The 27,773-nt window shown below is 47.5% G+C and overlaps 1 protein-coding gene across 1 annotated transcript; it reads left to right on the top strand.

Moving 5' to 3' along the window:
- Nucleotides 1-201: 201 nt before the first annotated feature.
- On the top strand, nt 202-24,012 carry LOC134396086 (zinc finger protein RFP-like). Its single transcript, XM_063122439.1, has 8 exons — nt 202-275; nt 1,056-1,407; nt 2,052-2,147; nt 5,248-5,478; nt 10,006-10,028; nt 10,552-10,667; nt 17,200-17,232; nt 22,371-24,012. The coding sequence occupies exons 1-8, from the start codon at nt 202-204 to the stop codon at nt 22,886-22,888; spliced, it is 1,443 nt and encodes a 480-aa protein (XP_062978509.1). The 3' UTR covers nt 22,889-24,012.
- The last annotated feature ends 3,761 nt before the right edge of the window (nt 24,013-27,773 follow it).

The following is a 27,773-nucleotide window of genomic DNA, read 5'->3' as shown; positions in this document are numbered from 1 at the left end:
AATATACAAATGTAATGTCCCCCGCTCAAAATCATGCCCATTCTTTTAAAATTATTTTATCTTTATCAAAAGACTGATCTTCTGCTTAACTTCATTTTTTACATGCCGATGATTTTCTGGTGAGTCATTTACAAGCAAGCAAACACCCACTTCCTGAAAGCCAAGAAAGGAAACTAATTCTGTCTGCAGTGTACGAAAGCCATGGCTGCTGCCGGGAGTCCTGTCCAGGATCTCTGTGAGGAAGCCACTTGTCCCATCTGCCTGGATTATTTCAGGTATCCAGTGACTGTTACAGAGTGTGGCCACAATTTCTGCCAAGCCTGCCTGTGCAAATACCTGGGGGAGAAGGACACAGAGGCCTCCTGCCCCCAGTATAAAGGAACCTTCCAGAAGGAAAACCTCAAGCCAAATAGGCAGCTGGGTGACTTTGTCGAAATTGCAAAGAAATTCGGAGATCAGGGGGCCAAGGGGGCAGAGGAGAAGGGGAGAGTCTGTGAGAAACACCAGGAGCCCCTGAAGCTCTTCTGCAAAGATCATGAAACCATTTTGCACAATACAGACAATGGCCCGGAATGGGTATCAGAACGTAGTTTCTTCAGATGTTTCGTGGCTTATGGCATCCCTGCCTCGGAGCGATGTGTGACTGGTGAGTTTGGTTGATATCCCTTGTTTCAAAGTGGCCGTTTCGGGCCATCCCATTCTGTTCCAGGTGTTGTTCTGGGAGTTATAGAGTTAATAGTAATATAATATTGTAATGGTTTTAGTCCTAAATATTGTTTTGAAGTATTGCTACCTCATGCCACTATTTTTGGCGTGGTGCTATTTCTTAATATAAAGCGGTTGTTCTGTTTCAGCTTTTATGTCGTTCTCTTTGTTTCTTACATGCTGATGATAGTGAGTCATTTACAAGCAAGCAAACAAACGCCCAGTTCCTGAAAGCCAGGAAAGTGAAACTTATTCAGTTTGCATTCTATGAAAGCCATGGCTGCTGCTGAGAGTCCCGTCCAGGATCTCTGTGAAGAAGCCACTTGTTCCATCTGCCTGGAGTATTTCAGGGATCCAGTGATGGTTACAGAGTGTGGGCACAATTTCTGTCGAGCCTGCCTGAATCAGTGCTGGGGGGAGAAGGACACAGAGGCCTCCTGCCCCGAGTGTAGAGGAACCTTCCAGAAGGAAAACCTCAGGCCAAATAGGCCGCTAGCTAAGATTACTGAAATTGCCAAGAAATTCGGAGATCAGGGGGGCAAGGGGGCAGAGGAGAAGGGGGGAGTCTGTGAGAAACACCAGGAGCCCTTGAAGCTCTTCTGCAAAGATCATGAAACCCCCATCTGTGTGGTGTGTGACAGAGCCAAGGAGCACAAAGATCATGAGGTGGTTCCTCTAGAGGAGGCTTCCCAGGAGTACAAGGTAGGAAAACATTGTAGACCTTGGTGGGGAGGGGGAAGAACTCTGGGTTCTTCTTGGGAAGGTCTCTGTAAAGTCCCTGCAATAAGAAGATATTGGGACTAAACTATTTCTTTGTTACGTTCCTATAGCATGGATGCAGTGAACATGCACGTTCTTTGTTCTACAAATAGCAGCCACGGGAAGCCTGAAAAGGTTCGGGAGGGTGGAGGGTGGGGGCTCTCTCCACACCGGGGCAGCAGTAGGGGAGCAGGGGCAAGATGCTGCAGGTGCTCCTCTCACACCTTTCCTTCTCTCTATCTCTCTCTCTCTCTGCTGCAGTTGTGAAGGCTCCAGCAGCAAACTGGGTGGGTTTGTGTGTACCGCAGTGTTTACTGTATCGGCCAAAGGTGGTGGTGGTGGTGGTGGTGGTGGTGGTGGTGGTGTGACCCCCAGCCCCAAATCCCCATCTCAGTGCATGTGAAACTCAGACTCCCAGTGGATGGAGGAACTTTAATGGTATAAAAATGGTATTTAATGGTATAATGGTTCTCCGCTGAGAACCTCCCCGCTCCCCAGTACAAAGACGGATGTCAGGGAACGGGAATATTGTTCACTTCCTCTTTCTGTCTCACTAAACCAAACATGAACTTTTGTTTTTACTTCAGGATCTGATCCGTCGTCGCCTGGAGATTCTCAGGGAAGAGAGAGAAAGAATTCTGGCATATAAGGCAGAAACAGAAAAGAAGAATAAAGAACTTCTTGTAAGTGTCAGTTCTACTAGGGTTCTGTCTATATGATATCGTTTATTTATTTGTTTATTTCTTTCTTAAATGATTGGTATCCTGCCCTATATCACTGAGATCTAAGGGCGGCATACAGATAAAAACAGAACAATGTAGACAGTACAGAATAGAAACAACTATAAACATATTAAATCACCTGCAAATTAAGATGAGTTGAAATTTTTAACAAGCACTAGAAACAATTGAAAACAATTAAAACTATGTGCAACCATGGAGAATATAACCTTCAAAGGCTTTGATTAAAAGCCATGTTTTAACCTGGGGCTTTTCCATACGGTTGTTTACACCTCCGTAAATGCATGTCTTTCCATTTTCGGACGGATGATGTAGCCACAAATACGAAGCCATGGAGAGGCAAACCCTGGAAAATCCGCTCCCCAAAAGTAGGGCATTTACCCCAACCTTTCTGGTAGTGGAGCCAGCTCCGTGGCTCTAAACAGGGGGGGAGATCAAAATGGAGGGGGGAGAGAAGAGAGGAGAGCAACAGTGCCGTTCCTCCCCCCTTTTTATAATTTTATGATTTAAATACACAGAGCTCTGCAGTATCAAATTTTCGGAGGACCGGGCAACCTCCAATCTGAATATGCGGACCTCCACATATTGTGCCTTCTAAGTTAAAAAAAGGAGGGACAGCCACGTTCTTCCCCCCCCCCCCCCGGGATGAATGGCCCCATTTCTTTCCTCCGCACCCCATTTTTAAAAAAACCATTTCAGAGGCGCCAGGGAGGAAAATTCGCACTTGTCTCCCTTCCCGTGCAGATACCGGGAAGGCAGGCAAATGCAGGTACAAGGCGCCACTCAGCGCCAAAGCACTTCCGTATAGCCAGGGGCCTGGCGCTGAAATGAAGCCAGCATTGTCTCCAGTCGGGTCTCCAAGGGGAAGGCAGTTCACAACGGGCAGGGTGCCACAATAAAGAAAGCCCTCTCCCCTGTCCCATTATAATGTATGTCTCCCTTTGGTGGGACACAGACGAGGGCTCCTCCAGCAGATCTCAAGCGGGCGGATATAGAGGCAGAGGTGCTCCCTCAAGTTTCGAGGTCCCAAGCTGTTTAGGGTTTTAAATGTCATTGCCAACACCTTGAATTCCAACCCAAAGCATATAGGCAGCCAATGGATTTCCTTTTAGACGGGTATTATATGGTCTCTGTGAGATGTCCCCGTCTTCAGTCTAGCTGCTGCATTTTGTGTTAGCTGCAACTTCTGAGTCGTCTTCAGGGGCAGCCCCATGCAGAGTGCATTGCAGTAGTCTAATCGGGACGTTTCCAGTGCGTGCACTACTGTGGCTAAGTTATCCCTGTCCAGGAAAGGCCAGAGCTGGTGGATCAGCCCAAGCTGACCCAAGTACTCTGGGCCACAAAGTCCACCCGAGCCTCCAGTGACAAGGATGGATCTAGGAGTACTCCCAAGCTACACACCTGCTCCTTCGGAGGGAGGACAACCCCATCCAGAACAGGTCGCTTACCCAATTCCCAGACTCGGGAACCACCAATCCACAGAGCTTCCGTCTTATCAGGATTCAGCTTCCGTCAATTGGCCCTCATCCAGCCCATTACAGCCTCCAGGCACTGGTCCAGCACCTTCACAGCCCCAGCTGTCTCCGATGACAAGGAGAAGTAGAGCTGAGTATCACCAGCATACAGATGGCACCAAACCCCCAATGACCTCCCCCAGTGGCTTCATAGAGATGCTGAACAGCATGGGGGATGGAATAGAGCCCTGTGGCTTCATATCCATGGGGTAGAACAGGAATCCCCCAATACCACTTTCTGCAATTGGCCCTGCAAGTGGGAGCGGAACCACTGGAACACGGAGCCTCCTACTCCCATCTCACATAGCCAATCCAGCAGGATACCATGATCAATGGTGTCAAAAGCTGCTGAGGCGTCCAGTTAGATCACCAGGGCAGCACTCCCCCTGTCTTTCACCCGGAGTAGGTCGTCGGTCAGAGCAGCCAAGGCTGTTTCAGTGCTGTGCCCTGGCCTGAAACCAGACTGAAATGGGTCTAGATGATCAGTTTCCCCCAGAAACGCCTGAAGCTGTCCAACCACCACACGCTCAAGCACTTGGTCTTTGCCCCAGAGTGGCCCCAAATCTATGCTGTGTTGGTTAGATGACGCAGCGGCTGATTCGGGGCAAATAGGCGGAGATGCGCAGCTGAACATTCAGGGATTTACCCTGACTGTTTCTCCTTGGGTGAGGTCTTCTGCTCTCTGGCCTTGCTCCGTGGCTGATCCGGGGTGCGGTCCTGGCAGATGGCAACTGGCAATTGGTCACCGGAAGCCAGGAAGAGGGCAGAAGGGGGCGGCTCCAGTACCTGGATGATTGCTGGAAACCCCCTGCTCCCTCCTTGGCCTGGAAGTTAGCAAGTCCAAACCCACAGGAAGGAAACCACAGGGTTTGGGGGGAATGCGGCCCCAATGAGGTCCTATCAAGGCAGCCCCTAGGAAGGGAACAAGGGCTTCAGCCAATATGAATCAAAATGTGACGTAAACTGCAGAGGAATCCAAAGCCCCCAGGCAGCCTAGCTCTGCAGAACAGCTCTTGCCTGGAATGGCCAAACCTCCCAGAACGGTGGCTAATGAAAGGCCAGGCTGAGAGTGGGCCCTGGTACCTCTTCTCGATCCTCCCAGAGTGCAGGACACGGAATAATGGGCTCAAGTTAAAGGAAGCCAGATTCCAGCTGGACATCAGGAAAAACTTCCTGACTGTTAGAGCAGTGCGACAGTGGAATCAGTTACCTAGGGAGGTTGTGGGCTCTCCCACACTAGAGGCATTCAAGAGGCAGCTGGACAACCATCTGTCAGGGATGCTTTAGGGTGGATTCCTGCATTGAGCAGTGGATTGGACTCGATGGCCTTGTAGGCCCCTTCCAACTCTGCTATTCTATGATTCTATGATCTTATAGGAATCTTTTTCTCTACTGAACATGGATTTAAGATCTCTGAAAACTTAAAATAACTTCCCTATAAAATTCCTTTAAGCCTCTTGATGCTGTGAAGCTTGGTCCTATTTCTGACTCTGGCTCCCCTTTCTCCCCTTTCCATCCACTTCTTGCAGAAGGAAACCAAAGCAGAGAGGGAAAAGGCAGTGGCTCAGTTCAGACAACTACGGCAGCTTCTGGAGGAACAAGAGAAGCTTCTGCTGACCCAGATAGAAGGCTTAGAGGAGCAGATTGCCAGGAGAAGGGACGAGCACCAGGCCAAACTCTCTGAAGAACTCTCCTCTCTTGAAAGCCTCATCCAGGAGTTGGAGGAGAAGAGTCAGCAGCCAGCGAGTGAACTCCTGCAGGTAAGACGGTGGCAGGAACAGCCCAGGAACTTCCTCCCAAGGGTAAAGCTGACTTCAAGACCTTCCTGCCTCCATCATCTACAGAAGGAAAAGGCCCAAGGCAGGCACTGCAGACCCCTTGGACACTTGGCAACCGTAAGGTGATACCTTTAAGAGAATTCTTGCAAAAGCAAAGTTGGGAAAATTATAACCCTGATCACCTGCTGCTTTTGACATGGAACGGAAGGCTTCATTCCTGCCTGGGAAAGCACAGGGAGAAGTCTGCCATTGGTAAGGAAAGGAAAAAGGAAAGAAACCTCTTGTGCAAGCACTGAGTCATTGCTGACTCTTGGAGGGACGCCAGCTTTCACTGACGTTTTCTTGGCAGGCCTTATAACGGGGTGGTTTGCGATTGCCTTCCCCGGCCGTTACTCCCTTTCCCCCAGCTAGCTGGGTACTCATTTTACCGACCTCGGGAGGATGGAAGGCTGAGTCGACCCAAGCCGGCTGCCTGAAACCAGCTTCCGCTGGGATCGAACTCAGGCCGTGGGGAGAGTTTCGGCTCGCCATTGGTAAGGCCAGTAAAAAACAAAACAAAAGGCAAGGGTGGAACCAAGTAATCTTCAACAGTGGTATTAGCAAAAGTTATCTGTCATCTGCAGATAACTTCACGAATGTTATAAAGCCCTGAGGAAGAACGCAACCGCGTTCGAAACGTGTAGGCACCTGGCACTTCAATAAAACTTTTGCTAATATCATTGTTGAAGATTACTTGGTTCCACCCTTGCCTTTTGGCTATTTTTTACTCCCCCACGGGGTTTTCCTTGCTTTCGCAATTGGTAAGGCCGGGCGAGGCGCTCAAAATAGACCTGTGTACATTAGGGGCGTGCAGAGTGGGTGTTCTCTGCCCCAGAATTGAGGACGGAGCTATGTTGAGGCGGTTCTCCGCCCCAATTTCCAGAGTGGGTCCCTCTCTCCGCACCACAAGAGAGTTTGGTGAAAAACCGCTCCGTTGTCGGGTAACTGCTACATGGGAATTAACAGACATGCTTACACCTCACTCAGTTGTAAAGATAAACACATGAAAATTGGCACTGTGACAGCTTTTAAAGAGGACTTTAGGCAGGCCAAGTTTGGATCAGATCCCTGCATGCAGTGATTTATAGCGAATTTTTAAAATCTGAACTCAAATGTCCTCTCAGGCACCTCTCATGCCTTGATCTGTATGCCGAGAGAGAGGGAAACAAAGCAGCAGGAGAAAAGCGCTTCATGCAATAATAAATGAGTAAATATAAATGCACACAACATAAATAGTAAATATAAATGCGCCACAACAGCAGCACAGAGAGGACAGCAGGCTTGCAGGCGGAGGAGGAGGAGGAGGCGGAGGAGGCACCACACACACACACACCCATACACACACTCACTGTCTGTCGGGCACATTGGAGCAAGTCGAGTCAAGGCAACAACAGCTTCCCCGTAGGAGGCTACATGGCTTGGAGGAGGAAGAAGAGGACGAGGAGGAGCACCCCCTGCACCGGAAGCCCAGCCAGCCAATAGGAGTAATAGTTTAATGGAAATAAAGAGCCTGCCTGGCTCAGGTGTAGAAGCTTTCTCCCTCCCAATGCCAGTCTGGCTGCTCAGGTTCTCACCTTGCCACAAGCGGAGATCCGTTGCAACCTCCCTCTTTTAAACAGAGACGTTTTTCCTTCCCCTGCTGAGACTCAGGAGTTTCAATGCACCCCAAATTCAGCTTCAGGAATGGGTCCCAGAGGCCCCCCTGAAATTCTACCCTGTTTCAGGAGGTTCTTGGACCAATAGTGGCCTCCTTGTCTGCACCCTCAGGAGAGGGACGACCAGGTGGCCTGGAATTGGAAACTTCTCCATTCTCCTGGTGCTCATAGCAAGAATGAAGGGGACAGCGCCCTCTAGTGGAGGTTTTGAAGTGCAACTTTGGCTGCACATGGTGGGAAGTCTTGAGATGTAGTTGAAGAATCGGGATATCCAGGGGTTTTCTTTTAACGGAATAAATGGGGGAAGGTGCAGGAGACATCGTCGGAAAGACCCCAAACTTCCGTGAGAGGCCAGTCAGGAGCATGCTATAAATCACTTATTTAGAGAAGCCCCATGTCTCACTGCCCTGTTCTAAGAGAAACCCACCCCTTGGAACCTTCCTCCCCCACCCCAATCTGGAAAGTTCACTCTAAACTCCCTCCCACCCCCAGCACTGTTAAGTACTCCTAATTGCATAACAGATTGTTTTGATTTTGCACGCTTATGGAGAATGCCCTAGCATCGAATTTCTCCAATTAATGAGTGTATCCCTGAGGCCCGATGAACTGCATCCAAGAGTAATGAAGGAGCTAGCAGAAGAACTCTCAGAACCTTTGTCTATTATCTTTGCAAAATCATGGAAGACGGGTGAGGTGCCGGACGACTGGAGGAGGGCTAACGTTGTCCCTATCTTCAAAAAGGGCAAAAAGGAGGAACCTGGGAACTACAGACCAGTCAGTCTGACATCCATCCCTGGGAAAATTCTGGAGCAGATTATAAAGAAGTCAATCTGTAAACACCTTGAAATCAATGCAGTGATTACTAGAAGCCAACATGGATTTGTCAGGAACAAATCCTGTCAGACTAATTTGATCTCATTTTTTGATAGGATAACCTCCCTTGTGGACTGTGGGAATGCTGTGGACGTCATATATCTTGACTTCAGCAAAGCTTTTGACAAAGTACCACATGACATTCTGATTAACAAACTAGCTAAAAGTGAGCTAGATGGAACAACTATTAGGTGGATCCACAGTTGGCTACAGAATCGGACTCAAAGAGTACTTATCAATGGAACCTTCTCAAACTGGGGAGAGGCAACGAGTGGGGTGCTGCAGGGCTCAGTCCTGGGCCCAGTGCTCTTCAACATTTTTATTAATGATTTGGACGAGGAGGTGCAGGGAACGCTGATCAAATTTGCAGATGACACCAAATTGGGTGGGATAGCTAATACCCTGGAAGACAGAAACAAACTTCAAAGTGATCTTGATAGGCTGGAGTGCTGGGCTGAAAACAACAGAATGAAATTTAATAGGGATAAATGCCAAGTTCTACATTTAGGGAATAGAAACCAAAGGCACAGTTACAAGATGGGGGACACTTGGCTCAGCAATACTACAAATGAGAAAGATCTTGGAATTGTTGTACATCACAAGCTGAATATGAGCCAACAGTGCAATATGGCTGCAAGAAAGGCAAATGCTATTTTGTGCTGCATTAATAGAAGTATAGCTTCCAAATCACGTGAGGTACTGGTTCCTCTCTATTCGGCCCTGGTTAGGCCTCATCTAGAATATTGTGTCCAGTTCTGGGCTCCACAATTCAAGAAGGACGCAGACAAGCTGAAGCGTGTTTAGAGGAGGGCAACCAGGATGATCAGCGGTCTGGAAACAAAGCCCTATGAAGAGAGACTGAAAGAACTGGGCATGTTTAGCCTGGAGAAGAGAAGATTGAGGGGAGACATGATAGCACTCTTCAAATACTTAAAAAGTTGTCACACAGAGGAGGGCCAGGATCTCTTCTCGATCCTCCCAGAGTGCAGGACATGGAATAACGGGCTCAAGTTAAAGGAAGCCAGATTCCGGCTGGACATCAGGAAAAACTTCCTGACTGTTAGAGCAGTGTGACGGTGGAATCAGTTCCCTAGGGAGGTTGTGGGCTCTCCCACACTAGAGGCCTTCAAGAGGCAGCTGGACAACCATCTGTCAGGGATGCTTTAGGGTGGATTCCTGCATTGAGCAGGGGGTTGGACTCGATGGCCTTGTAGGCCCCTTCCAACTCTGCTATTCTACGATTCTATGATTCTATGATATTCTTGTGGGTTTGTGGAAATTCCCATTATTTGAAGAAGCCAGGGCTTGAAGCACTGTCACTGCTGGCATTCCTCTTTTTTGTCAAGGGAAATGTCCCCATCTTGGAGTACTTTCTTGTCATAAAAGAGAGACTCTAAATTGTCAGTGACTCTGCACAGGGAAATATTATTATTATTATTATTATTATTATTATTATTTATTTATTTATTTATTTATATAGCACCATCAATGTACATGGTGCTGTACAGAGTAAAACAGTAAATCGCAAGACCCTGCCGCATAGGCTTACAATCTAGGCCAGCATGGTTGGCTGTGACCCAAAAGTGGGTCACAAGATCAGTCCAGATGGGTCACTGCAAAGGTGTTGCCACCCTGCTGGGCAATTTTGAAAGTGGGGCCCATGTTGCAGGTTGGGGTCCCTCGTGGTTCTTGGATCTGGACCTGTGGAAGACCACTGCCTTAAAATGCAGATCAGTGTCTCTCTCTTGTGAAAGCCTGAGTGTTTGACCAAGGCCTCTTGAACCCCCATTGTAGGATGTTTTATCTATTCCTCATAGTCCTTGAGTGTGTGGGTGGGTGCTATGTGGAAGCATCAGCACTTGAGCAGGAGAAGGACCAGGGTACCATAGATGGGTGACTGGCAGGCCCTGAGTTCCCTCTTCTCCCTCTCCTTTCTTTGCAGGACGTGAGAAACACCTTGCAGAGGTAAGTGGATCCCACTCATTTCCATGATGGTGGGAAGGGTCTGGATCACATGGGAAGCACATGGCTCCCTCCATGCTCCTGGGCAGAGGACATTGGTCTCCAACATCTCATGGACTCCAACATCTCAGTGAGTAAAACAGGGACCAGCACTCCTTTTCTTCCTTCCCTCCATCACACATGGTTGGAGGCTCCTCTCTGCCTACAAAACATCTCACCCCAAAACACACATACAACAACTCCACAGACCAAACCTTCCCCCAAAACAACAACACAGGCAACCCCGCAGCACAGGCAAAACACAGACCACAAACCCTAACTAGACACAAACACAAGCATCCCATCTGCCCCGCTCACCCCCCTCCCCCAGCCATGCTCACTGGTGTGGCTCCCAAAGGGTTCTGTATGGGCCAGTGTGGCTGATGCTCCCTCCCCCAACAAACGTTGCCCATTCTCTGTTCTGAGCTTTCTGCAATTTCCGTTTGGATTGAATGGATGTGGGTTACCTTTTTCCCCTCGCCACCAGGAGTGAGAAGGAGGCATTTGAGAATCCAGCAGCTTTCCCTCCAGAGCTGAAGCAGAAGATCTGGGACTTCCATGAAATAAATCCCTTTCTGGAGAGAGTCGTGAAGCAATTCCAAGGTAAGGAAGCATGGCTGCTGGGATGCAGTGCTGGGCATTATTTTATTTTATTTTGTTGGTGCTACAAACGGTGGCAACAGCAGTAAACAGCAGGCTTCCATTTCCTTTTCCTCCAGGAATACCCAGAGTGCATTTTGTTGCCCATCCGCCCAGACTGGAGAAGGTTTCTTGAAGGTTCTCCAATTCTGCTTTGGGTTTTCACCATTCAGAATAATGTAGTGTGTCAACCTCCCTGTTTACTCTTGACTCCGTATCCCTCACTCATCCTCATCATCATCAGTTTATTGTGCTAGCCAAAGGCCATGACAAATACATCCATAGAAAAGCATACAACTAAAAAAGTACAAACAGTTTAAAATAGCCAAGAGAACCATACAGACAAGCTTGAATTTACTGTGACTAAAGCTCTCATTTCGCTCAGCACTTTGAGTCTCCGTGGCAGTTTATAGCAATTTTATCTAGTTCTCTCTTCCTAATCGTTTTCGCTGCCAGTGCAAACAGGGCCTCTTTATGAGTGACATAACTGTTGGTATCGCTAAGGAGAAAGAACTGTTTCTGCTTGGGCATTCATGCCTCCATATTATTATTATTATTATTATTATTATTATTATTATTATTATTTATTTATTTATATAGCACCATCAATGTACATGGTGCTGTACAGAGTAAAACAATAAAATAGCAAAACCCTGCCGCATAGGCTTACATTCTAATAAAATCATAATAAAACAATAAGGAGGGGAAGAGAATGCACCAAACAGGCACAGGGTAGAGTAAAACTAACAGTATAAAAGTCAGAACAAAATCAAGTTTTAAAAGCTTTAGAAAAAAGAAAAGTTTTTAGCTGAGCTTTAAAAGCTGCGATTGAACTTGTAGTTCTCAAGTGTTCTGGAAGAGCGTTCCAGGCGTAAGGGGCAGCAGAAGAAAAAGGACGAAGCCGAGTAAGGGAAGTGGAGGCCCTTGGGCAGGCGAGAAACATGACATCAGAGGAGCGAAGAGCACGAGCGGGGCAATAGTGTGAGATGAGAGAGGAGAGATAGGAAGGAGCTAGACCGTGAAAAGCTTTGAAGGTTAACAGGAGAAGTTTATATTGGATTCTGAAGTGAATTGGAAGCCAATGAAGAGATTTCAGAAGCGGAGTAACATGGTCAGAGCGGCAAGCCAAGAAGATGTTCTTAGCAACAGAGTGGTGAACAGAAACCAACGGACTGATGTGAGAAGAAGGAAGGCCAGAGAGAAGAAGGTTGCAGTAGTCCAACCGTGAAATAACCAGCGCATGAACAAGCGTCTTGGCAGAAGAGACAGACAAAAATGATCGAATCCTGGCAATATTATACAGGAAAAAACGACAAGATTTAGCTACTGCCTCAATATGAGGAATAAAGGAGAGCGAGGAGTCAAATATAAAGCCAAGGCTACGAGCTTCCTTGACCGGAGTGAGCGTAACATCATTGACAGTAAGAGAGAATGAAAGATGAGAAGGTTTAGGAGGAAAAACAAGCAATTCAGTCTTTGCCATATTAAGTTTCAAACGACGATGAAGCAGCCAAGCTGAGATATCAGAAAGACATGCCGAGATACGATCATGAACATCAGGAGAAAGTTCCGGAGATGACAGATATAGTTGTGTATCATCGGCGTACAGATGATATTGGAGGCCATGAGATTGAATAAGCTTGCCCAAGGGCAACATGTATAAGGAAAACAACAACGGGCCAAGCACCAAGCCTTGCGGAACCCCTACTGAAAGGGGAAAGGAGGAAGACGAGCTGCCATTAGTCAACATGCTGAAAGAGCGACCCGCTAGATAGGAGGCAAACCAGTTATAGACAGAGCCACAAAATCCAAGGTCATGAAGGGAATCTAAGAGAAGATCTTGTTCAACCGTGTCAAAGGCTCCAGTTAGATCAAGGAGAATAAGAACGGAATAATGGCCTTTAGACTTGGCAGTAAGGAGATCATTGGTGATCTTAGTAAGGGCTGTTTCAGTGGAATGCAGAGGACGGAATCCAGATTGAAAAGGATCCAAAGCAGAGTTACTAGAAAGAAAGTCACGACAGCGAGAGTAGACCGCACGCTCCAGGATCTTTGAAACAAACGGCAACAAAGAGACAGGTCGGTAGTTAGACAGAGATAGCCTATCAAGAGTAGGTTTCTTGAGAATGGGAGAGACTGTAGCATGTTTAAAAGCAGAAGGAAATGAACCAGAGGACAGAGAAAGATAAATAATATGAAGCAAGGAAGGGAGGATAGCAGGAATAAGATTAATAAAGACGCGAGAAGGAGTCAGAAGCAGTTTCAGGAGTCTCTCTCTTGGGTCCCTATACAAAGGGCAAGTTAACATATAGTGTGTTATGTCTTCCACTTGTTGTTGACCACAGATACATAATCTCGATTCAAATGGTACCTTGGGGTAGCGTCCATCCAGCACTGCAGTTGGCATCACTTGAAACCTCAATTCAATGAAAGCATTTCTCAGGGGCAGTGGCCTCAATTTGGACAGATAACATGCTCTATAGTGTTCTCTCTTTAGAAGAGGGAACCACCAAGAGAATTTAGAATTTTTAATAAGTTGCAGGTCCCTCCTGGAATCTACCCCAAAACACCAATCCCTTAGTTGCTTCTTATCCATGCTTAGAGCAAACTTCAATTCAGGGAGATGATAACTATACAAGAGCTTTTGGAATATTACTGTCCAATGACAATTGTTCTCCATTTCTAGAAAACACTTGGTAGGAAGACGCTCATTTTGCAAGATGGCGATTCGTTTAAAATATTTTAGCTGCGCACTCTCAATTCTTGCCCTAACTGAAGGACTACCAGCTTCTGTGCGCAAAAAAGCTGCAGGGGTACCAGATGGAAGAGAGAAAAGTTTTCGAAGGAAGTTGTTCTGCACAATCTCCAAGGCTTCGGTCATGGTGTTGTCAGACCCCCAGATTTCAGACCCATAGAGCAGCTGCGTTATTACTTTGGTGTTAAAGATTTTTAGGGCAGGTTCGATCAACTGTCCCCCTTTATTATAATAAAACTTCATTAGAGCCCCTATAGTTTTTTGTGCTTTCAATTTCGCTGCCTCCCTGTGCCCTTTCCACGAGAGGGACTCACTAAAGAGAATACCCAGATACCTAAATGAGCGAACCTGGTCAATGACCTGTTGGTCCAAAGTCCATTTGTGTGTAGGTCTGCGGCTGCCGAAGACCATTATCTTTGTCTTAGTATAGTTTATTGCCAGGTTTTCAGATTTGCAATAAGAGCTGAGAGTACCTAAAAGCTTTTTCAGGCCCAAACGCGCGAGAGAGATTAGTGCTATGTCATCTGCGTACATTAAAGTAAAGACTTTCTGTTCATGATTACTGGGGAAGGGGAGTTTACTTGGGCTAACTGTGACACTAGGTTGTTAACATAGATGTTAAAGAGGGAAGGGGCCAGGAGACATCCTTGTTTAACTCCCCGGGTTGTTTTAAAGGATTCTGTTAGAAAGCCATTTAGGCCAACTCTAACCTCATTTCAGTGTTACTATATAGCTATTTTATCAGCATCAATAGTCTACGGTCAATATTGGTGTTTTGTAGTTTTTCCCATAATCTACTTCTATTTATTGAATCAAAGGCGGCTGAAAAATCAATAAAGGCGAAATATAGATGACTCTTGATATTCTTGGTATATTTCCTGATGATGTAATTCAGAGTAAAACATTGATCGATGGTGCTATATCCGCTTCTGAAACCAGCTTGTTCTTCATGTATAAATTGGTTTGTTTCTAGCCAATCAAGTAATTTTTGAAGTAAGTGTCTTGCATATAACTTTGAGGAGACGTCCAGCAAACTGATCGGCCGATAGTTTTTTGGATCATTCCTGTCTCCTTTCTTATAAATTGCGGAGATGATTCTCACTTTCCATCCGGGGGGCATTTGTCTGGTGTTATTAATCCTGGTAAACAGAGCAGCAAGGATTGGTATCCACCATTCTGAGTGTTCTTTATAAAGCTCCAGAGGTGAGAGATCTTCCCCAGGAGCCTTCTTAAGTTGCAAACGTGAGACAAGAGTCTTTATTTCCCTGCTAGTGACCAGTTGCCATTCAGTTGGGTTAGATAGTTCTTGATGTGCCCCTGGCTCACCCAGTTGCCAGGGTTGGGCATCAAATATATTAGAAAAATACTTGACCCAAGTTGGTGCAGAGATAGATACGTCCAGTGTTGACCTTATCTCATTTGAGCCCCGAGAAACTAGGTCCCAAAATTTGCCTTCATTCCGCTCTGAAATTGCCTCTTCTAGTTTCTGCCATTGAGTTTTAGTGTATTTTTCTTTCTTGTTTTTAAGCAGTTTTTTATAATCCGACCTACATTTTATAAGGCTTCCTAAGGCTTCTTCAGGTGGTTTGTTGCGGAATTCCCTTATTTCCCTAGACAGGTTTTTCTTAGCCGCCTCACATTGGGCGTCAAACCAGCCAGTGTAGGCTGCCGGTTGGCTTTTATTTGCCGGTGCTACCAGAAAAGCCCTAATATCCCTCACTCATGAATCTAAACTGCAGGAAAGAGATAAGGAATGAGTTCCCTTTGGGGGCCCCACTGCTTCTCTCGATTGGGAATTTTGTCCACTGATTCCTCTCCTTCCATGCTGCTTACCCCTGACACCATCTTCTTTATTCACAGATTCAATAGCCGTGGTCTCCCTTCACCCTTCGGGGTCCCCATCACTGATCTCCACTGTGAGAACTGTCCATTTAGCCCTCCCTTTCCTTTTTTAAAATCAAGGCTGCAGAGCTATTTTGGGGTGGGGCCCAGATTGCCCTCCACCTCACACACTACGGGGCAGGTGATGGGACCCCATTCCTTTCCCCCCACTGATGCTGGAAGGAGGTCTGCAACGGTGCCTCCTCCCCTGACAGAGAAAGAGGTCCAGCCCCCTCCGCATCCATCCCTCTGATCTGATGTGATGCGGCCTGGGTGCTGGGAATCCCCTGGACAGGGAAGGTCAGTCCTGCCACTCATTCCCATCGTCCCCATTATCTCTGCTCTCATCCATGCTCCTGTCTCTGTTCTGAGATTGGAGATAGCCATGGGGATGAGAAGGGGTGCACATTGGGACTGCTCCATGTGTGAGAAATAATAATAATAATAATAATAATAATAATAATAATAATAATAATAATAATAATTTTATTTATTTGTTACCCGCCTCTGCCTTTGGATCGAGGCGGGGTACGACACAAATGCAAACACCATAAAATACATGTAATTAAAACATTCTAAACTAATACATCATTAAAAGCAGCACATTATTAAAAGGCATCTTAAAATTCAACTGCGTAGGCCTGCCGGAAGAGATCAGTCTTTAGAGCTTTCTTAAAATCCGGAAGACTGAAGTTGACGAATCTCTCCTGGCAGGTCATTCCATTAGCTGCGAGCGGCAGAGGAAAAGGTCCTCTGGGTACTAGTTGTCAGCCTTGTTTTCGTTGTCTGGAGTAAATCCTTCCCAGAGGACCTGAGTGTGCGGGGCGGATTGTATGGGAGGAGGCGATCCCGCAGGTAGCCTGGACCCAAACCATGTAGGGCTTTAAAGTTGATAACCAACACTTTATACTTCGCCTGGAAACTAATTGGCAGCCAGTGAAGAGATTTTAAAACTGGTGTAATGTGGTCACTCAGTCTAGCCCAGGTGAGTGCCATTGCTCAGGCTGCCGCACATGCCCACTACTATCCCTGATCAGAGACAGCTGTGTGTGTGGGAGCCCTCCAAGGGGATTCCTCCAGAGGGTGGGGCTTGGAGACTAAGCTCATTCCCCTGGAGGAAGACCAAGAGGCTGTGCAGGCCAGATTGTGGTGCCCCATAGGTCGGATTAGGACTAAACCCCTGGTTTAAATGGCTACGAATTCATGAGTATTGAATGACAATGAAGCAAACACAGGAACAGGGGAAGGAATTTTTATAAAATCTTAATAGAGCTTCAGGTATATAAGATTTACAAGGCTAAATTGTAGCCCATGAGGGCTGTTCTAGCCATAGGAAGGGGAATTAAATACAACCTCTATGAGAAGCCTTCTGCTTCTCATTTTCTATGTTCTACAGAGAGTTTTGTTTTTTTATTATTTCGGTTGCAGTCCTAGATGTGCTTCATTGAGGTTAAGCTGCACTGAACATGATGGGACTTACTGGGCCAGTTTGCATGACTCCAGGGTGGCTAATCAGCCCCGGTGGCTTGGGCTTGTTGAGTGCTGGCCTGGTTTGCATAGTTATTCTGGCTGGGCAAAGGCTTCTCATGTCGTCTGAATCTAGGGAGGGTGGCTTGTTGGGGTGGTTAAGAAGCCACTCCAGACCCATAGCCTGTGGTGCGGTTGTGGGTTGACTTGGTAACCTTCCCCACAAGCCTCCCCCACTGGCTTCAGATGGAACGAAACACTGAGAAACACGCATAGAATTGTACTGTTATTTGGAATCAGTTTAAAGTCATGAAGAGGATCTCCCTTTTACCAGATTGGTTTCTACTTGATTCATAATGGGCCTCTTAAAGTTTCTATCATTTCCTTCCCCAGATGCACTGCTAACTCGACTACCTCTGATGAAAGGTACATTTCCAGTTTATATATTTATTACATTTCTGTACCATCCAATAGCAGAAGCTCCATGGCGGTTCACAAAACCAATGTGAACCAAATGCGCTGGAGAGATATGGACTGGTCAGATATTTCACTAGCTTCATTTCACTGTGCTTAAACCGTTCTGTCCCCCACTCTTCGGAACTATAAACAGGTTAATTATGAGTAATCAGCAACTCTGTAGTGATGTTGGGTTCTCCATATCAACAAAGCAGACACAGACAGGGGGGTGGAGCTATGGGCTCCTCCCCTCCATACTTCCCCCTTGCATTCAAGCGCACTTTTGCAAAACGTGTCCATGTATAGAGGTGACTGTGCCTAGGGAGGGCTCCATGCAATCAGGACATGTGAGAAAGCAAAGCTCCCAGTCGTGTGGAGCTCTGGCCATCCATGCACACTAGAGCAGGCAGAGGTATCTCACTGAGGAACATTCAAAGAGACAGGATGGTCTGACCAGCATTGGGCCTGGTCATTGGTATTTTAAAACGTTAGAATTTATTGATAAACATACAGGCTGAACATAGGTAGAGGCACAGCTTGGACGCTCCAGTGGACAGTTCTGAAGTTCACAGATCACCGGAGAGACTCCTCCAGACCCCTCCAGATTTTTACTCTTCATGTCAACATATCACTGCGGTTATTAATAAGTCAAAGGCTGTAGCAAATGATATGCTTATAAAAGAGGGATTCCAGGACGAACCTGTCTGACAGATGTTCAGCATTATACTATATAGCTTTATACTTAATTAACCAAAACAAAAAATGACAAAACATTTTAGAAGAGTTGAAAAACTGTGAAGGGGGTATTGGAGAAGGAAATACGCGGATGAAGTTATTGGCACTAGCCCACAGGTGCCCGTCACAGTAGACTTTCCCCTGAGGGAAGAGCCTCTGGCACCGTCAAAGTCATATCTCTGTGAAAGACTTCAACATGCATCTGAACTGCAAATATGCACAGAATGGCTTGATGCTTTCAAGAAAAACATACAAATTTGAAATATCGGGGAGACAAGGAAACCTATTACTAGGGCTGGGTGTTTATTTATTACTTTGGTATTTGATTCCCTCAAAAATCCGCAGTGTCACTGCTGCATGAGGAAAACAATCAATTCAGACGTCAGAAGGGCCTTCAGGTTATCTGGCCAGAAAAACCACAACGCCGGCGGCCATTCTGTTTGTCAAGCCGAGCCTGGGTCTTGCATTCCCGATCCGCCCAGAGCTCTGCCCATCACTGACCCACAAAGACACAACATTGTTACCTTGGGGCAAAGGGAGAAGTCGCAGTAAATGGACACATTCAGAAAAGCACAGTTTCCGGGTGAAAAGCCCAATGGGGCTGTGAGTTGGCAGCTGTGTCACATAAACCGCACAGCACTACTGCGCAGTCACCATGGGGTGAATAGGATGTATAGATACCCCCTGGTCTCATCTCGGAGGTATGCCTGATTTTGCAGGGTGCATTTCAGGGCAAACCCCCAAATGACACAAAATAAATGTTTGGAGGGAGGGGGCTCTTTAAGAAGCTCATTCCACCACTGGGGTGCCACAGCAGAAAAGGCCCTTTTCATGGTAGCCACCTGCCTCATTTATTTTGGCTGTAGCTCCCAGAGAAGGACCATTGAAGATGATCTCAGGGTCTGGGCAGGTCCATACAGGAGGAGACAGTCCTTCAGATAACCTGATCCCAAGCCTTTTAGGGCTTTGAAGGTCAATACCAGCACTTTGACATGGACTGACATCCAGGGCAGCTGGAATGATCACGTTTGTAGACGAAGGTTGGAGTCAATCCAACCTTCCTGCAAGGTAGGCCCCCGGACCAAACGTCCTCTCTTCTCCGGCCACCCCTCGCCCTAGCCCTCTTCCTAACCGGGACGAGTCAGAGATTCCTAGAATAAAAACACGCACACTCAGCTAAGGGCCAAAACAAGTTGAATACCATTCAGCTAAAACTAACACGTAAGGTTTTGGCCGGAGGTAGTAGCAGCAAAGGCGGGAGGGGAAGAGAAGAGGAAGGGAAGGAGAGGGGATCAAAGGAAAGACGACAAAGGGGCAATTTTCAAGGAGCCAGGGCTCCATCTACAACCTTCAAACACACAACCCACCGCCAGCCATAAAAGCGGCCAGCCTTGTCTCAGGGAATCCAGACACTTAAAGAATAAACGAAAGACCCTAGCTTACTCCGAGCAGCCCGTCCATACTTAACCTGGGTGTTCTTCCACCAATTCAGAACAGAAGAGGATCATCCCAAACAGGATGCCCTTTTTATCTCCTTTTGGACTTTAGGGCCCCAGGACCTCCCTGGCTCCTAACAACCCTCCCCCCGTAGCGAGGGCTTCACCCTCCTTCTCCCAACTGAACCCAATGATCCTAACGACCAGGGAGATAACCTGCAGGTGAGAGGCCCAACCTGACCTTGGAGTCTCGGCGCCAAGAGCTCCACACTCCCACCCACACTCCACATACCGTCATAGCTACATACCACATACCAGAACAGATGCAGAACAAAGAATAATACAATGAAAGAGCCAGTACAGCCAGCAATGCCCCATGTCCTTCACAACGTTGGCCAGCCCCTGTTAACAATCCCGCTGCCTTGTATTGGACCAGTTGAATTTTCCACACCATTTTCAAAGGCAGCCCCACGTATAATACATTGCAGTAATCTAGACAATAGGGGGTCAGAGCATGGAGAACTGTAGCTAGGCTATCTCTGCGCAGATAAGGGCGTTGTTGGGTTATCAGCCTAAAATGATAAAAGGTGAGTTCACCTGTGGCTCAAGTGACAGTTCTGGGTCTGAGAGCACCCCCAAACTACAAACCAATCATTTAGGGGGTGTGGGACCCCCTCCAGAACAAGTTGAACATCACTAAGCTGGGCAGATGACCCACCCAGTAATAGTATCTCCATCTTGTCTGGATTGAGTCTTTTTTGTTGGCCCTCATTAGGGATGGCGCAAACGTCCGCTTGGGTCCCTGAGGGCAGCTCTGTGTGAGGACAGATCTGTGCCCAAGTGCTTGGGCATGAATTGACCTGGCCTTACTCCATCATGTCCTTTCCCTGCCTGCTGCTGCCATGAATGCAGTGGGGGAAATGCACAATTTCCCCAGCCTTGGGAAAATCCCATGTTCCCCGCTCCCACACACATACGAATGGGCTCCTTAAAGGCCCTATTAACGCTTGCATTGAAGGCCCCATTGGCGGGTCTTAACACATGATTCCCCAAGGCTTAACACACGATTTCCCCCTCCGCACTAATGGTGGACGCAATCAGTGTGGAGTGGGGAAAGGGTGGGTGGTCGCCCAGCAGTCCCAGGGCCTTGCAAGACTCCCTCCCCTTGCCCGAATCTTGGGCGCAGGCCTCAGCCCCGTCAGGGGAGCACCTGCAGGGTTGATGCTGACCCCTAGCCTTTCTCCAGGCCATTACTATGCCCCTGCACTGATTCAGAACAGCCACTGCCTCTCCAGGATTTGATGAAAAACACAATATATTTATTGATTTATTGATTTAAAACATTTATATCCCGCCCTATATCATTAAGATCTCAGAGCGGCGTACAGATAAAAACATACAGTATAAAACAATAAATATACACAGTTAAAAACAAATTAAACCATGATCCAAGTTAAAACAATATATAATTTAAAAGCCATAAAAGCAGTTAAAAGAGTTAAAACAATGTGTCAGTGAGTTTAACCATCAAAGGCTTTGTTAAAAAGCCATGTTTTTATTTGGCGTCGAAATGAAATCAATGTTGGCGCCAATGGGGCCTCCAAGGGGAGGGCATTCCACAGCCGGGGTGCCACCCCAGAGAAAGCCCTGTCCCGTGTCCCATCATAGCGTATATGTTGCATTGGTGGGATGCGGAGAAGGGCTCCTCCAAAAGATCTGAGGTCTCAGGCAAGCATATATAAGGAGAGGCGCTCTCTCAAATATCGAGGTCCCAAGCCGGTTAGAGCTTTAACCGTCATTACCAGCACCTTGAATTCCGACCGGAAGCGTAGAGGCAGCCAGGGCAGTTCCTTGAAGACCGGTGTTATGTGGTCTCTATAAGATGCACCCTTCCTCCAATATATGTACCTCTAAGGTTTCATTTCGGAATCAGGTCTGTCTCCCCAATTCCCAAGAATTAGCGCAAGTGCAGTCTTTATGCCACAAAAGTCTCATATTAGCATTGTATAAAACGAAATGGGCCACCCAAAACACTGGCAAAAGAAAGGGCTCCTTTGCATGTTTGTATCTTGCACCCAAGGTGGAGCCTCCAACTGCTGCAAAAGCGAACGAGATACTAGATTTTCATAGTTCTATTGACAACCCAGTTATCTGTTGCCAAGAGCGAGGGCAGAACCAGCTGGGTGCTCTCTGCTCAGAAGAACGGAGACTCCTCCTTCCCCCTGGAAGTCTCAGTTGGCCCATTCAGAGGCAGCATCAAGGGGTGGTGGTGAATTCTCTGCTCTCCTGCCTCCCTCCACCCCCCCTCACCCAGCACACACACACACACACACACACACACACACATACATACACGGTGGGGGGTGGGGGGTGGGGCTCCCAGCACTGCCAATGAGAAGGCATCCTGGAGCTTTTCCATCTGTTTCTTCTTAAGAGAAGAAGCTCAGGAGGGAGAGGAGGGGAAGACAACATGGAATTCCTGGAATGAGGCAGGGCCAGGCTGCACTAAAACCCTGATCTGGAAGCAGCAAAGAGCTGAGTGTTTTGAGAGTGGGTTTTTTTTTACTTGTAAAATGTGGGAGGAGCCCTTAGCTGGGAGGGGCAAATTGGCCATGGAGTGGGAGGGGCTGTGGGGGCTTCCCAGGGAAATGGAGGGGAATACAGGGGAGGGGGAGTTTGGCCACTCAGGGTGGGCCGGAAGGACAGAGGGAGGGAAAGGGAGGAGAGGTCTGGGGAAACTGGTTTGGGGGAGCTTTCATGTTGGTTCTGCTCTGAGCATTGGAGGTATTCATGGTCCTGTTATCATACTGAGTTGTTTTCACATTCCCTGATTTTATAGGAAATCCCCTGTGGGGTGTTAACACTTAAGACCTCCGCCATTGTCCTAGAGGATTCTGCTGACCTTCTCTTTTCCTCCTCTCTCTCCATCCCCAACAGCAAACGTCACTCTGGATCCAGACACAGCTCATCCCTGGCTCATCCTGTCTGAGGACCATAAAAGCGTGAGATTGGGAGACAAGCGGCAAGATCTGCCCAACAATCCTGAGAGATTTGACACATATGCTTTTGTCCTGGGACGTGAGGGATTCACGTCAGGCAGACATTTCTGGGAAGTCAGTGTGGGAAGTGAGGAATACTGGGCTGTGGGGGTCACCAGAGAGTCTGTGAGGAGAAAAGGCCCGATTGGACTTGATCCTAAGGAAGGGATCTGGGTTGTGAGGTATTGTGGAGGTGTATATAAGGCTTGCAACCCCCCTCATTACCCTCGTCTGTCCCTGAGTGGGGATCTGAAGAAGATCCGGGTGTCTCTGAACTGTGCTGGGGGACAGGTGTCCTTTTACGATGCTGACAGGGGGATCCTCCTCTACGCCTTCTCTGGAGCCTCCTTTGCAGGAGAGACAATTATGCCCTTCTTTTATGTAGAGGGGAAAGGCCCCCTCAGCATCTCTCCTTAAGGCAGCTCAGAGCCTTCCTCACTCTCCCTCCTCTCCACACCAGACTGGTTAATCTAAGCACCAAACCTCCCTTTGTCAAGGGCTCCTTTTCACCTTCTGCAAAGACCCCCTGAGAGGCCTCCAGTCACAGACACCAGAACTACATGGACTAAAATGGTGCCTGATTTCCTCCCTCCCTTTTCCCGGACTTCTCTCATCTCTCACTTCTTAAAGAGACAGAAGCACATGAATAATCCAGACCAACATTTTTTTTTAACTGCATTGCTTCCATGGCCACAAAAATTCTCTCTCTCTCTCTCTCTCTCTCTCTCTCTCTGCACAAACACACACACACACACACGGGTGCATTGTAGCTTGTCAGAGATCCTGATGTGACATTCTTGCCAAAGTCTCCATATCCCAAAAGGCCTCTCATTCTGCTGTTTCATGAAGACAAATGCATCTTCCATGTGATTTCCATTGAGAATGGCCTGTGGGTGGGCTTGGATTCAGCAAGTGCAGGGAAATTGCTGTTATAGAGAGCTAATATGTCCACCTTAGTTATTTTCATTAAATAAAATAAGTTACAGCCTTGGGAACAAGGGTTATCTCATCATGCTTAGGGTGACCATATTTCGGGAACCAAAAAGGAAGACAACATGGCCGCTCTATGGGGCCTGTTCTGCCGTCTCCCAGGCTGCAGCTTCTCCTTCAGCCTTCTTTCCTTGCTGCAACACAGCAGAATTATCACAGTTTTTTTTTTACTTTCTAAGGTTTTTTTCTTTTAACAGTTCCTGTCCTTTTGTAAGCATTGCATATTTTAGATTATCCCTTTTTTATCTTTATAAAAATAAAGAAAAGTTATATATACCTCAAAAATGTATCCAGCTACCTTTTAACAGCTTACAGATTTATTTTATTAATATCCATCTAGTGCCTATAGTTCTACAGTATTTTAAGTGCAAAGAGGTCAGTAATGTTGCCTCAGAGTCAAGCTGTGTTCCACTGATTTTAGCCAAGCGCAGCTAACATCAAAGTGGAAACTGAAAAAGAAGCATCCTTTAAAGCTCCCTGAAGGAAGATCACTTTTGTACTTTGTGCCCAAATGACCTGCAGAACCTTAGAAACAGCTGACAGACACTCTCCTCTTGCCACCCGAGCTCACTGCAGACAGTACATTATACACAACAACAACAACCCCTGAGGCCACCAGTGACAGACGGTGAAGCAATGTGGTGACCTTGAAGCAACTAAAAAAGTCTCAGTAAAACAACAACACATATAAGCGCAGTTTCGGGGGAAAAGCCTCATGCGGCTGCAAGTGGGTGGCTGCATCATATAAACACTGCAGGGCCACTGCGCAGCCGTGACGTGGTAAATAAGGCATCTAGAGACCCCCAGTGTCAGGAAGGCTAAAGCTCAGAATTAGCTGAGGCGGGTGAGGGATGGTAATCGCAACAAGAAGGGCTTCTTCAGATCTGTTAACACTAAAAAGAGGACAAAAGTAATAGTAAACCAGCTGCGCAGCGAAGATGACAAGATGCTGGTAGAAGAGACAGAACTGCTCAACTCCTATTTTGGCTCAGTCTTCTCCCCAAAGAGGATCTGTGACCCATCTGATATCTGTGGCAAACAGGCTGAAGTGCAGTTTGAAGTTGTCAGAGAGATGTGCTGAGTAGGGCTGTGCTCCTCTTCACTTCAGTTTGGAGAAGCGATAGCGGAGCAGCCTGATTCGCCTCCAACAAAGGTGGAGACGAATCGGGTCGGGGGGCTCTGGACGCAGGAAAGTGGGGGGGAGGGAGACTCACCTGATGGTGGCACCTCCACAATTCATGCAGCGATGGAGCCAGGTAAGGGGGCAGGGGGGCTTACCTGTCTCCGTCATGGGCTTGAACTGAGGGCCAGCTCTCAAAGTGGAAGCTGCGACAGAGGATGGTGAGGGGGTTGGGGGAGTTTTGCTTATATGGCTCCGCTGCCGCCGCAGTCCATACAGCGGCAGTGGAGGAGCCAGGTAAGGGAACAGGGGGGAGGGGGGCTTACCTGTGTCTGTCGGGGCTTCAATTGTAGCCCTGGCTTGAAGCCAGAAGAGAAGGCCGCGGCCTCTTCAAGCTTCAAGCCAGGGCCTCAATTGAAGCCCACAATGGACACAAGTAAGGGGGCAGGGTGTTAGCTTACCTGGCGCCAGCGGCAGCAATGTCAATGTGGTGACAGTGGCGGCTCTACATAAGGGGGCAGCGAGGAGGGGGCTTACCTGTCTCTGTCACTGTCTGTGGTGGGCTTCAACTGAGGCCCCAGCTTGAAGCCGGTGGAGGCCACGGCCTTCTCTTCCGGCTTCAACTGGGGCCTCAATTGAAGCCCACGACAGACCATGACGGATGCAGGTAAGGGGGTGGGGGGGTTGACTTACCTGGCACCGGCACCATCCATGCGGCGACAGCAGCATAGCTGGATCTCGCTCCGCGGAGCAGGGGACAAGCGGATCGGCCCGAACTGGTTTGGGCCTGATCCAGAAGTTCCAGATCGGGCCATGAAGCGGTTCGGGGGGTCCGTGCACAGCCCTAGATCCGAGTATCTCTCAGCACCTTAAATGAGTTCAAGTTCCCAGGTCCAGGTGAACTGCACCTCACAGTGTAGAAGGAGCTACCAGATGGGCTCCAGGAACTTCAATTCCTTAATTTTGAGAAATTTATTTATTTATTTATTTATTACATTTTTATACCGCCCAATAGCCGAAGCTCTCTGGAATGCTGGAGAACAGGTGAACATCAAGCCAAATAGACAGCTGGCTAACTTTGTTGAAATTGCCAAGAAATTCAGAGATCAGGGGGCCAAGGGGGCAGAGCAGAAGGGGGCAGTCTGTGAGAAACACCAGGAGTCCTTGAAGCTGTTCTGCAAAGACCATGAAACCCCCATCTGTGTGGTGTGTGACAGATCCGAGGAGCAGAAAGATCATGAGGTGCTTCCTCTGGAGGAGGCTTCCCAGGAGTACAAGGTAGGAAAACATTGCAGACCTTGGTGGGGAGGGGGGAGAACTCTGGGTTCTTCTTGGGAAGTTCTCTGTAAAGTCCCTGCAATAAGAAAATATTGGGACTGAACTATTTCTTTATTACGTTCCTATAGCCTGGATGCAGTGAACATGCACATTCTTTGTTCTGCAAATAGCAGCCATGGGAAGCCTGAAAAGGTTCGGGCTCCAGCAGCAAACTGGGTGGGTTTGTGTGTCCCTCAGTGTTTACTGTGTCGGCCAAAGGTGGTGGTGGAGGTGGAGGTGTGACCCCCAGCCCCAATCCCCATCTCAGTGCATGTGAAACTCAGACTCCCAGTGGATGGAGGGACTTGTTCTTTAGGCTTTAATGGTATGAAAAAATCAGCTGAGAACCTCCCCACTCCCCAGTACCAAGACGGATGTCAGGGAACAGGAATATTGTTCACTTCCTCTTTCTGTCTCACTAAACCAAACATGAACTTTTGTTTTTGCTTCAGGATCTGATCCGTCGTCGCCTGGAGATTCTCAGGGAAGAGAGAGAAAGAATTCTGGCATATAAGGCAGAAACAGAAAAGGGGAATAAAGAACTTCTTGTAAGTGTCAGTTTTACTAGGGGTCTGTCTATATGATATCATTTATTTATTTATTTATGTATTTATTTAAATTATTGGTATCCTGCCCTATATCACCGAGATCTAAGGGCGGCATACAGATAAAAACAGAACAATGTAGACAGTACAGAATAGAAACAACGAGAAACATATTAAATCACCTACAAATTAAGATGAGTAGAAATTTTTAACAAGCACTAGAAACAATTGAAAACAATTAAAACTATGTGCAACCATGGAGAATATAGCCTTCAAAGGCTTTGATAAAAAGCCATGTTTTAACCTGGGGCTTTTCCATACAGCTGTTTACACCTCCGTAAATGCACATCTTTCCATTTTCGGACAGATGACGCAGCCACAAATACGAAGCCATCCAGAGGCAAACCCTGGAAAATCCGCTCCCCAAAAGTAGGGCATTTACCCCAACTTTTTTGGTAGTGGAGCCAGCTCCGTGGCTCTAAACAGGGGGGGGGGGGAGAGATTAAAATGGAGGGGGGGAGAGATGAGAAGAGAGCAACAGTGCCGTTCCTCCCCCCTTTTTATAATTTTATAATTTTATGATTTAAATACACAGAGCTGTGCATTAACAAATTTTCGGAGGACCTCCGCATATTGTGCCTTCTAAATTAAAAAAAAGGAGGGACCATCACGTTCCTTTCCTCCTCCCCCCGGGGATGAATGGCCCCATTTTTTTCCTCCCCCCCATTTTTTTTTTTTTTTTAAAAAAGCCTTTTCAGAGGTGCCGGGGAGGAAAATTTACACTTGTCTTCCTTCCCATGCACATACCGGGAAGGAAGGCAAATGCAGGTACAAGGCGCCACTTCCGTATAGCCGGGGGCCTGGGACTGAAATGAAGCCAGCATTGTCACCAGTCGAGTCTTCAAGGGGAAGGCAGTTCACAACGGGCAGGGTGCCACAATAGAGAAAGCCCTCTCCCCTGTCCCATTATAACGTATGTCTCCCTTTGGTGGGACACAGACGAGGGCTCCTCCAGCAGATCTCAGGCAGGCAGATATATAGGCAGAGGCTCTCCCTCAAGTTTCAAGGTCCCAAGCTGCTTAGGGTTTTAAATGTCTGTGGCTAGGTTATCCCTGTCCAGGAAAGGCCAGAGCTGGTGGATCAGCCGAAGCTGACCCAAGTACTCTGGGCCACGAAGTCCACCCGAGCCTCCAGTGACAAGGGTGGATCTAGGAGTACTCCCAAGCTACACACCTGCTCCTTCAGAGGGAGGACAAGCCCATCCAGAACAGGTCGCTTACCCAATTCCCGGACTCGGGAACCACCAATCCACAGAGCTTCTGTCTTATCG

Source organism: Elgaria multicarinata, chromosome 3, assembly GCF_023053635.1.
Source record: "Elgaria multicarinata webbii isolate HBS135686 ecotype San Diego chromosome 3, rElgMul1.1.pri, whole genome shotgun sequence".
Lineage (NCBI taxonomy): Eukaryota > Metazoa > Chordata > Lepidosauria > Squamata > Anguidae > Elgaria > Elgaria multicarinata.
The sequence above is the reverse complement of the archived record's forward strand: the minus strand, read 5'-3'. Positions and strand labels throughout refer to the sequence as shown.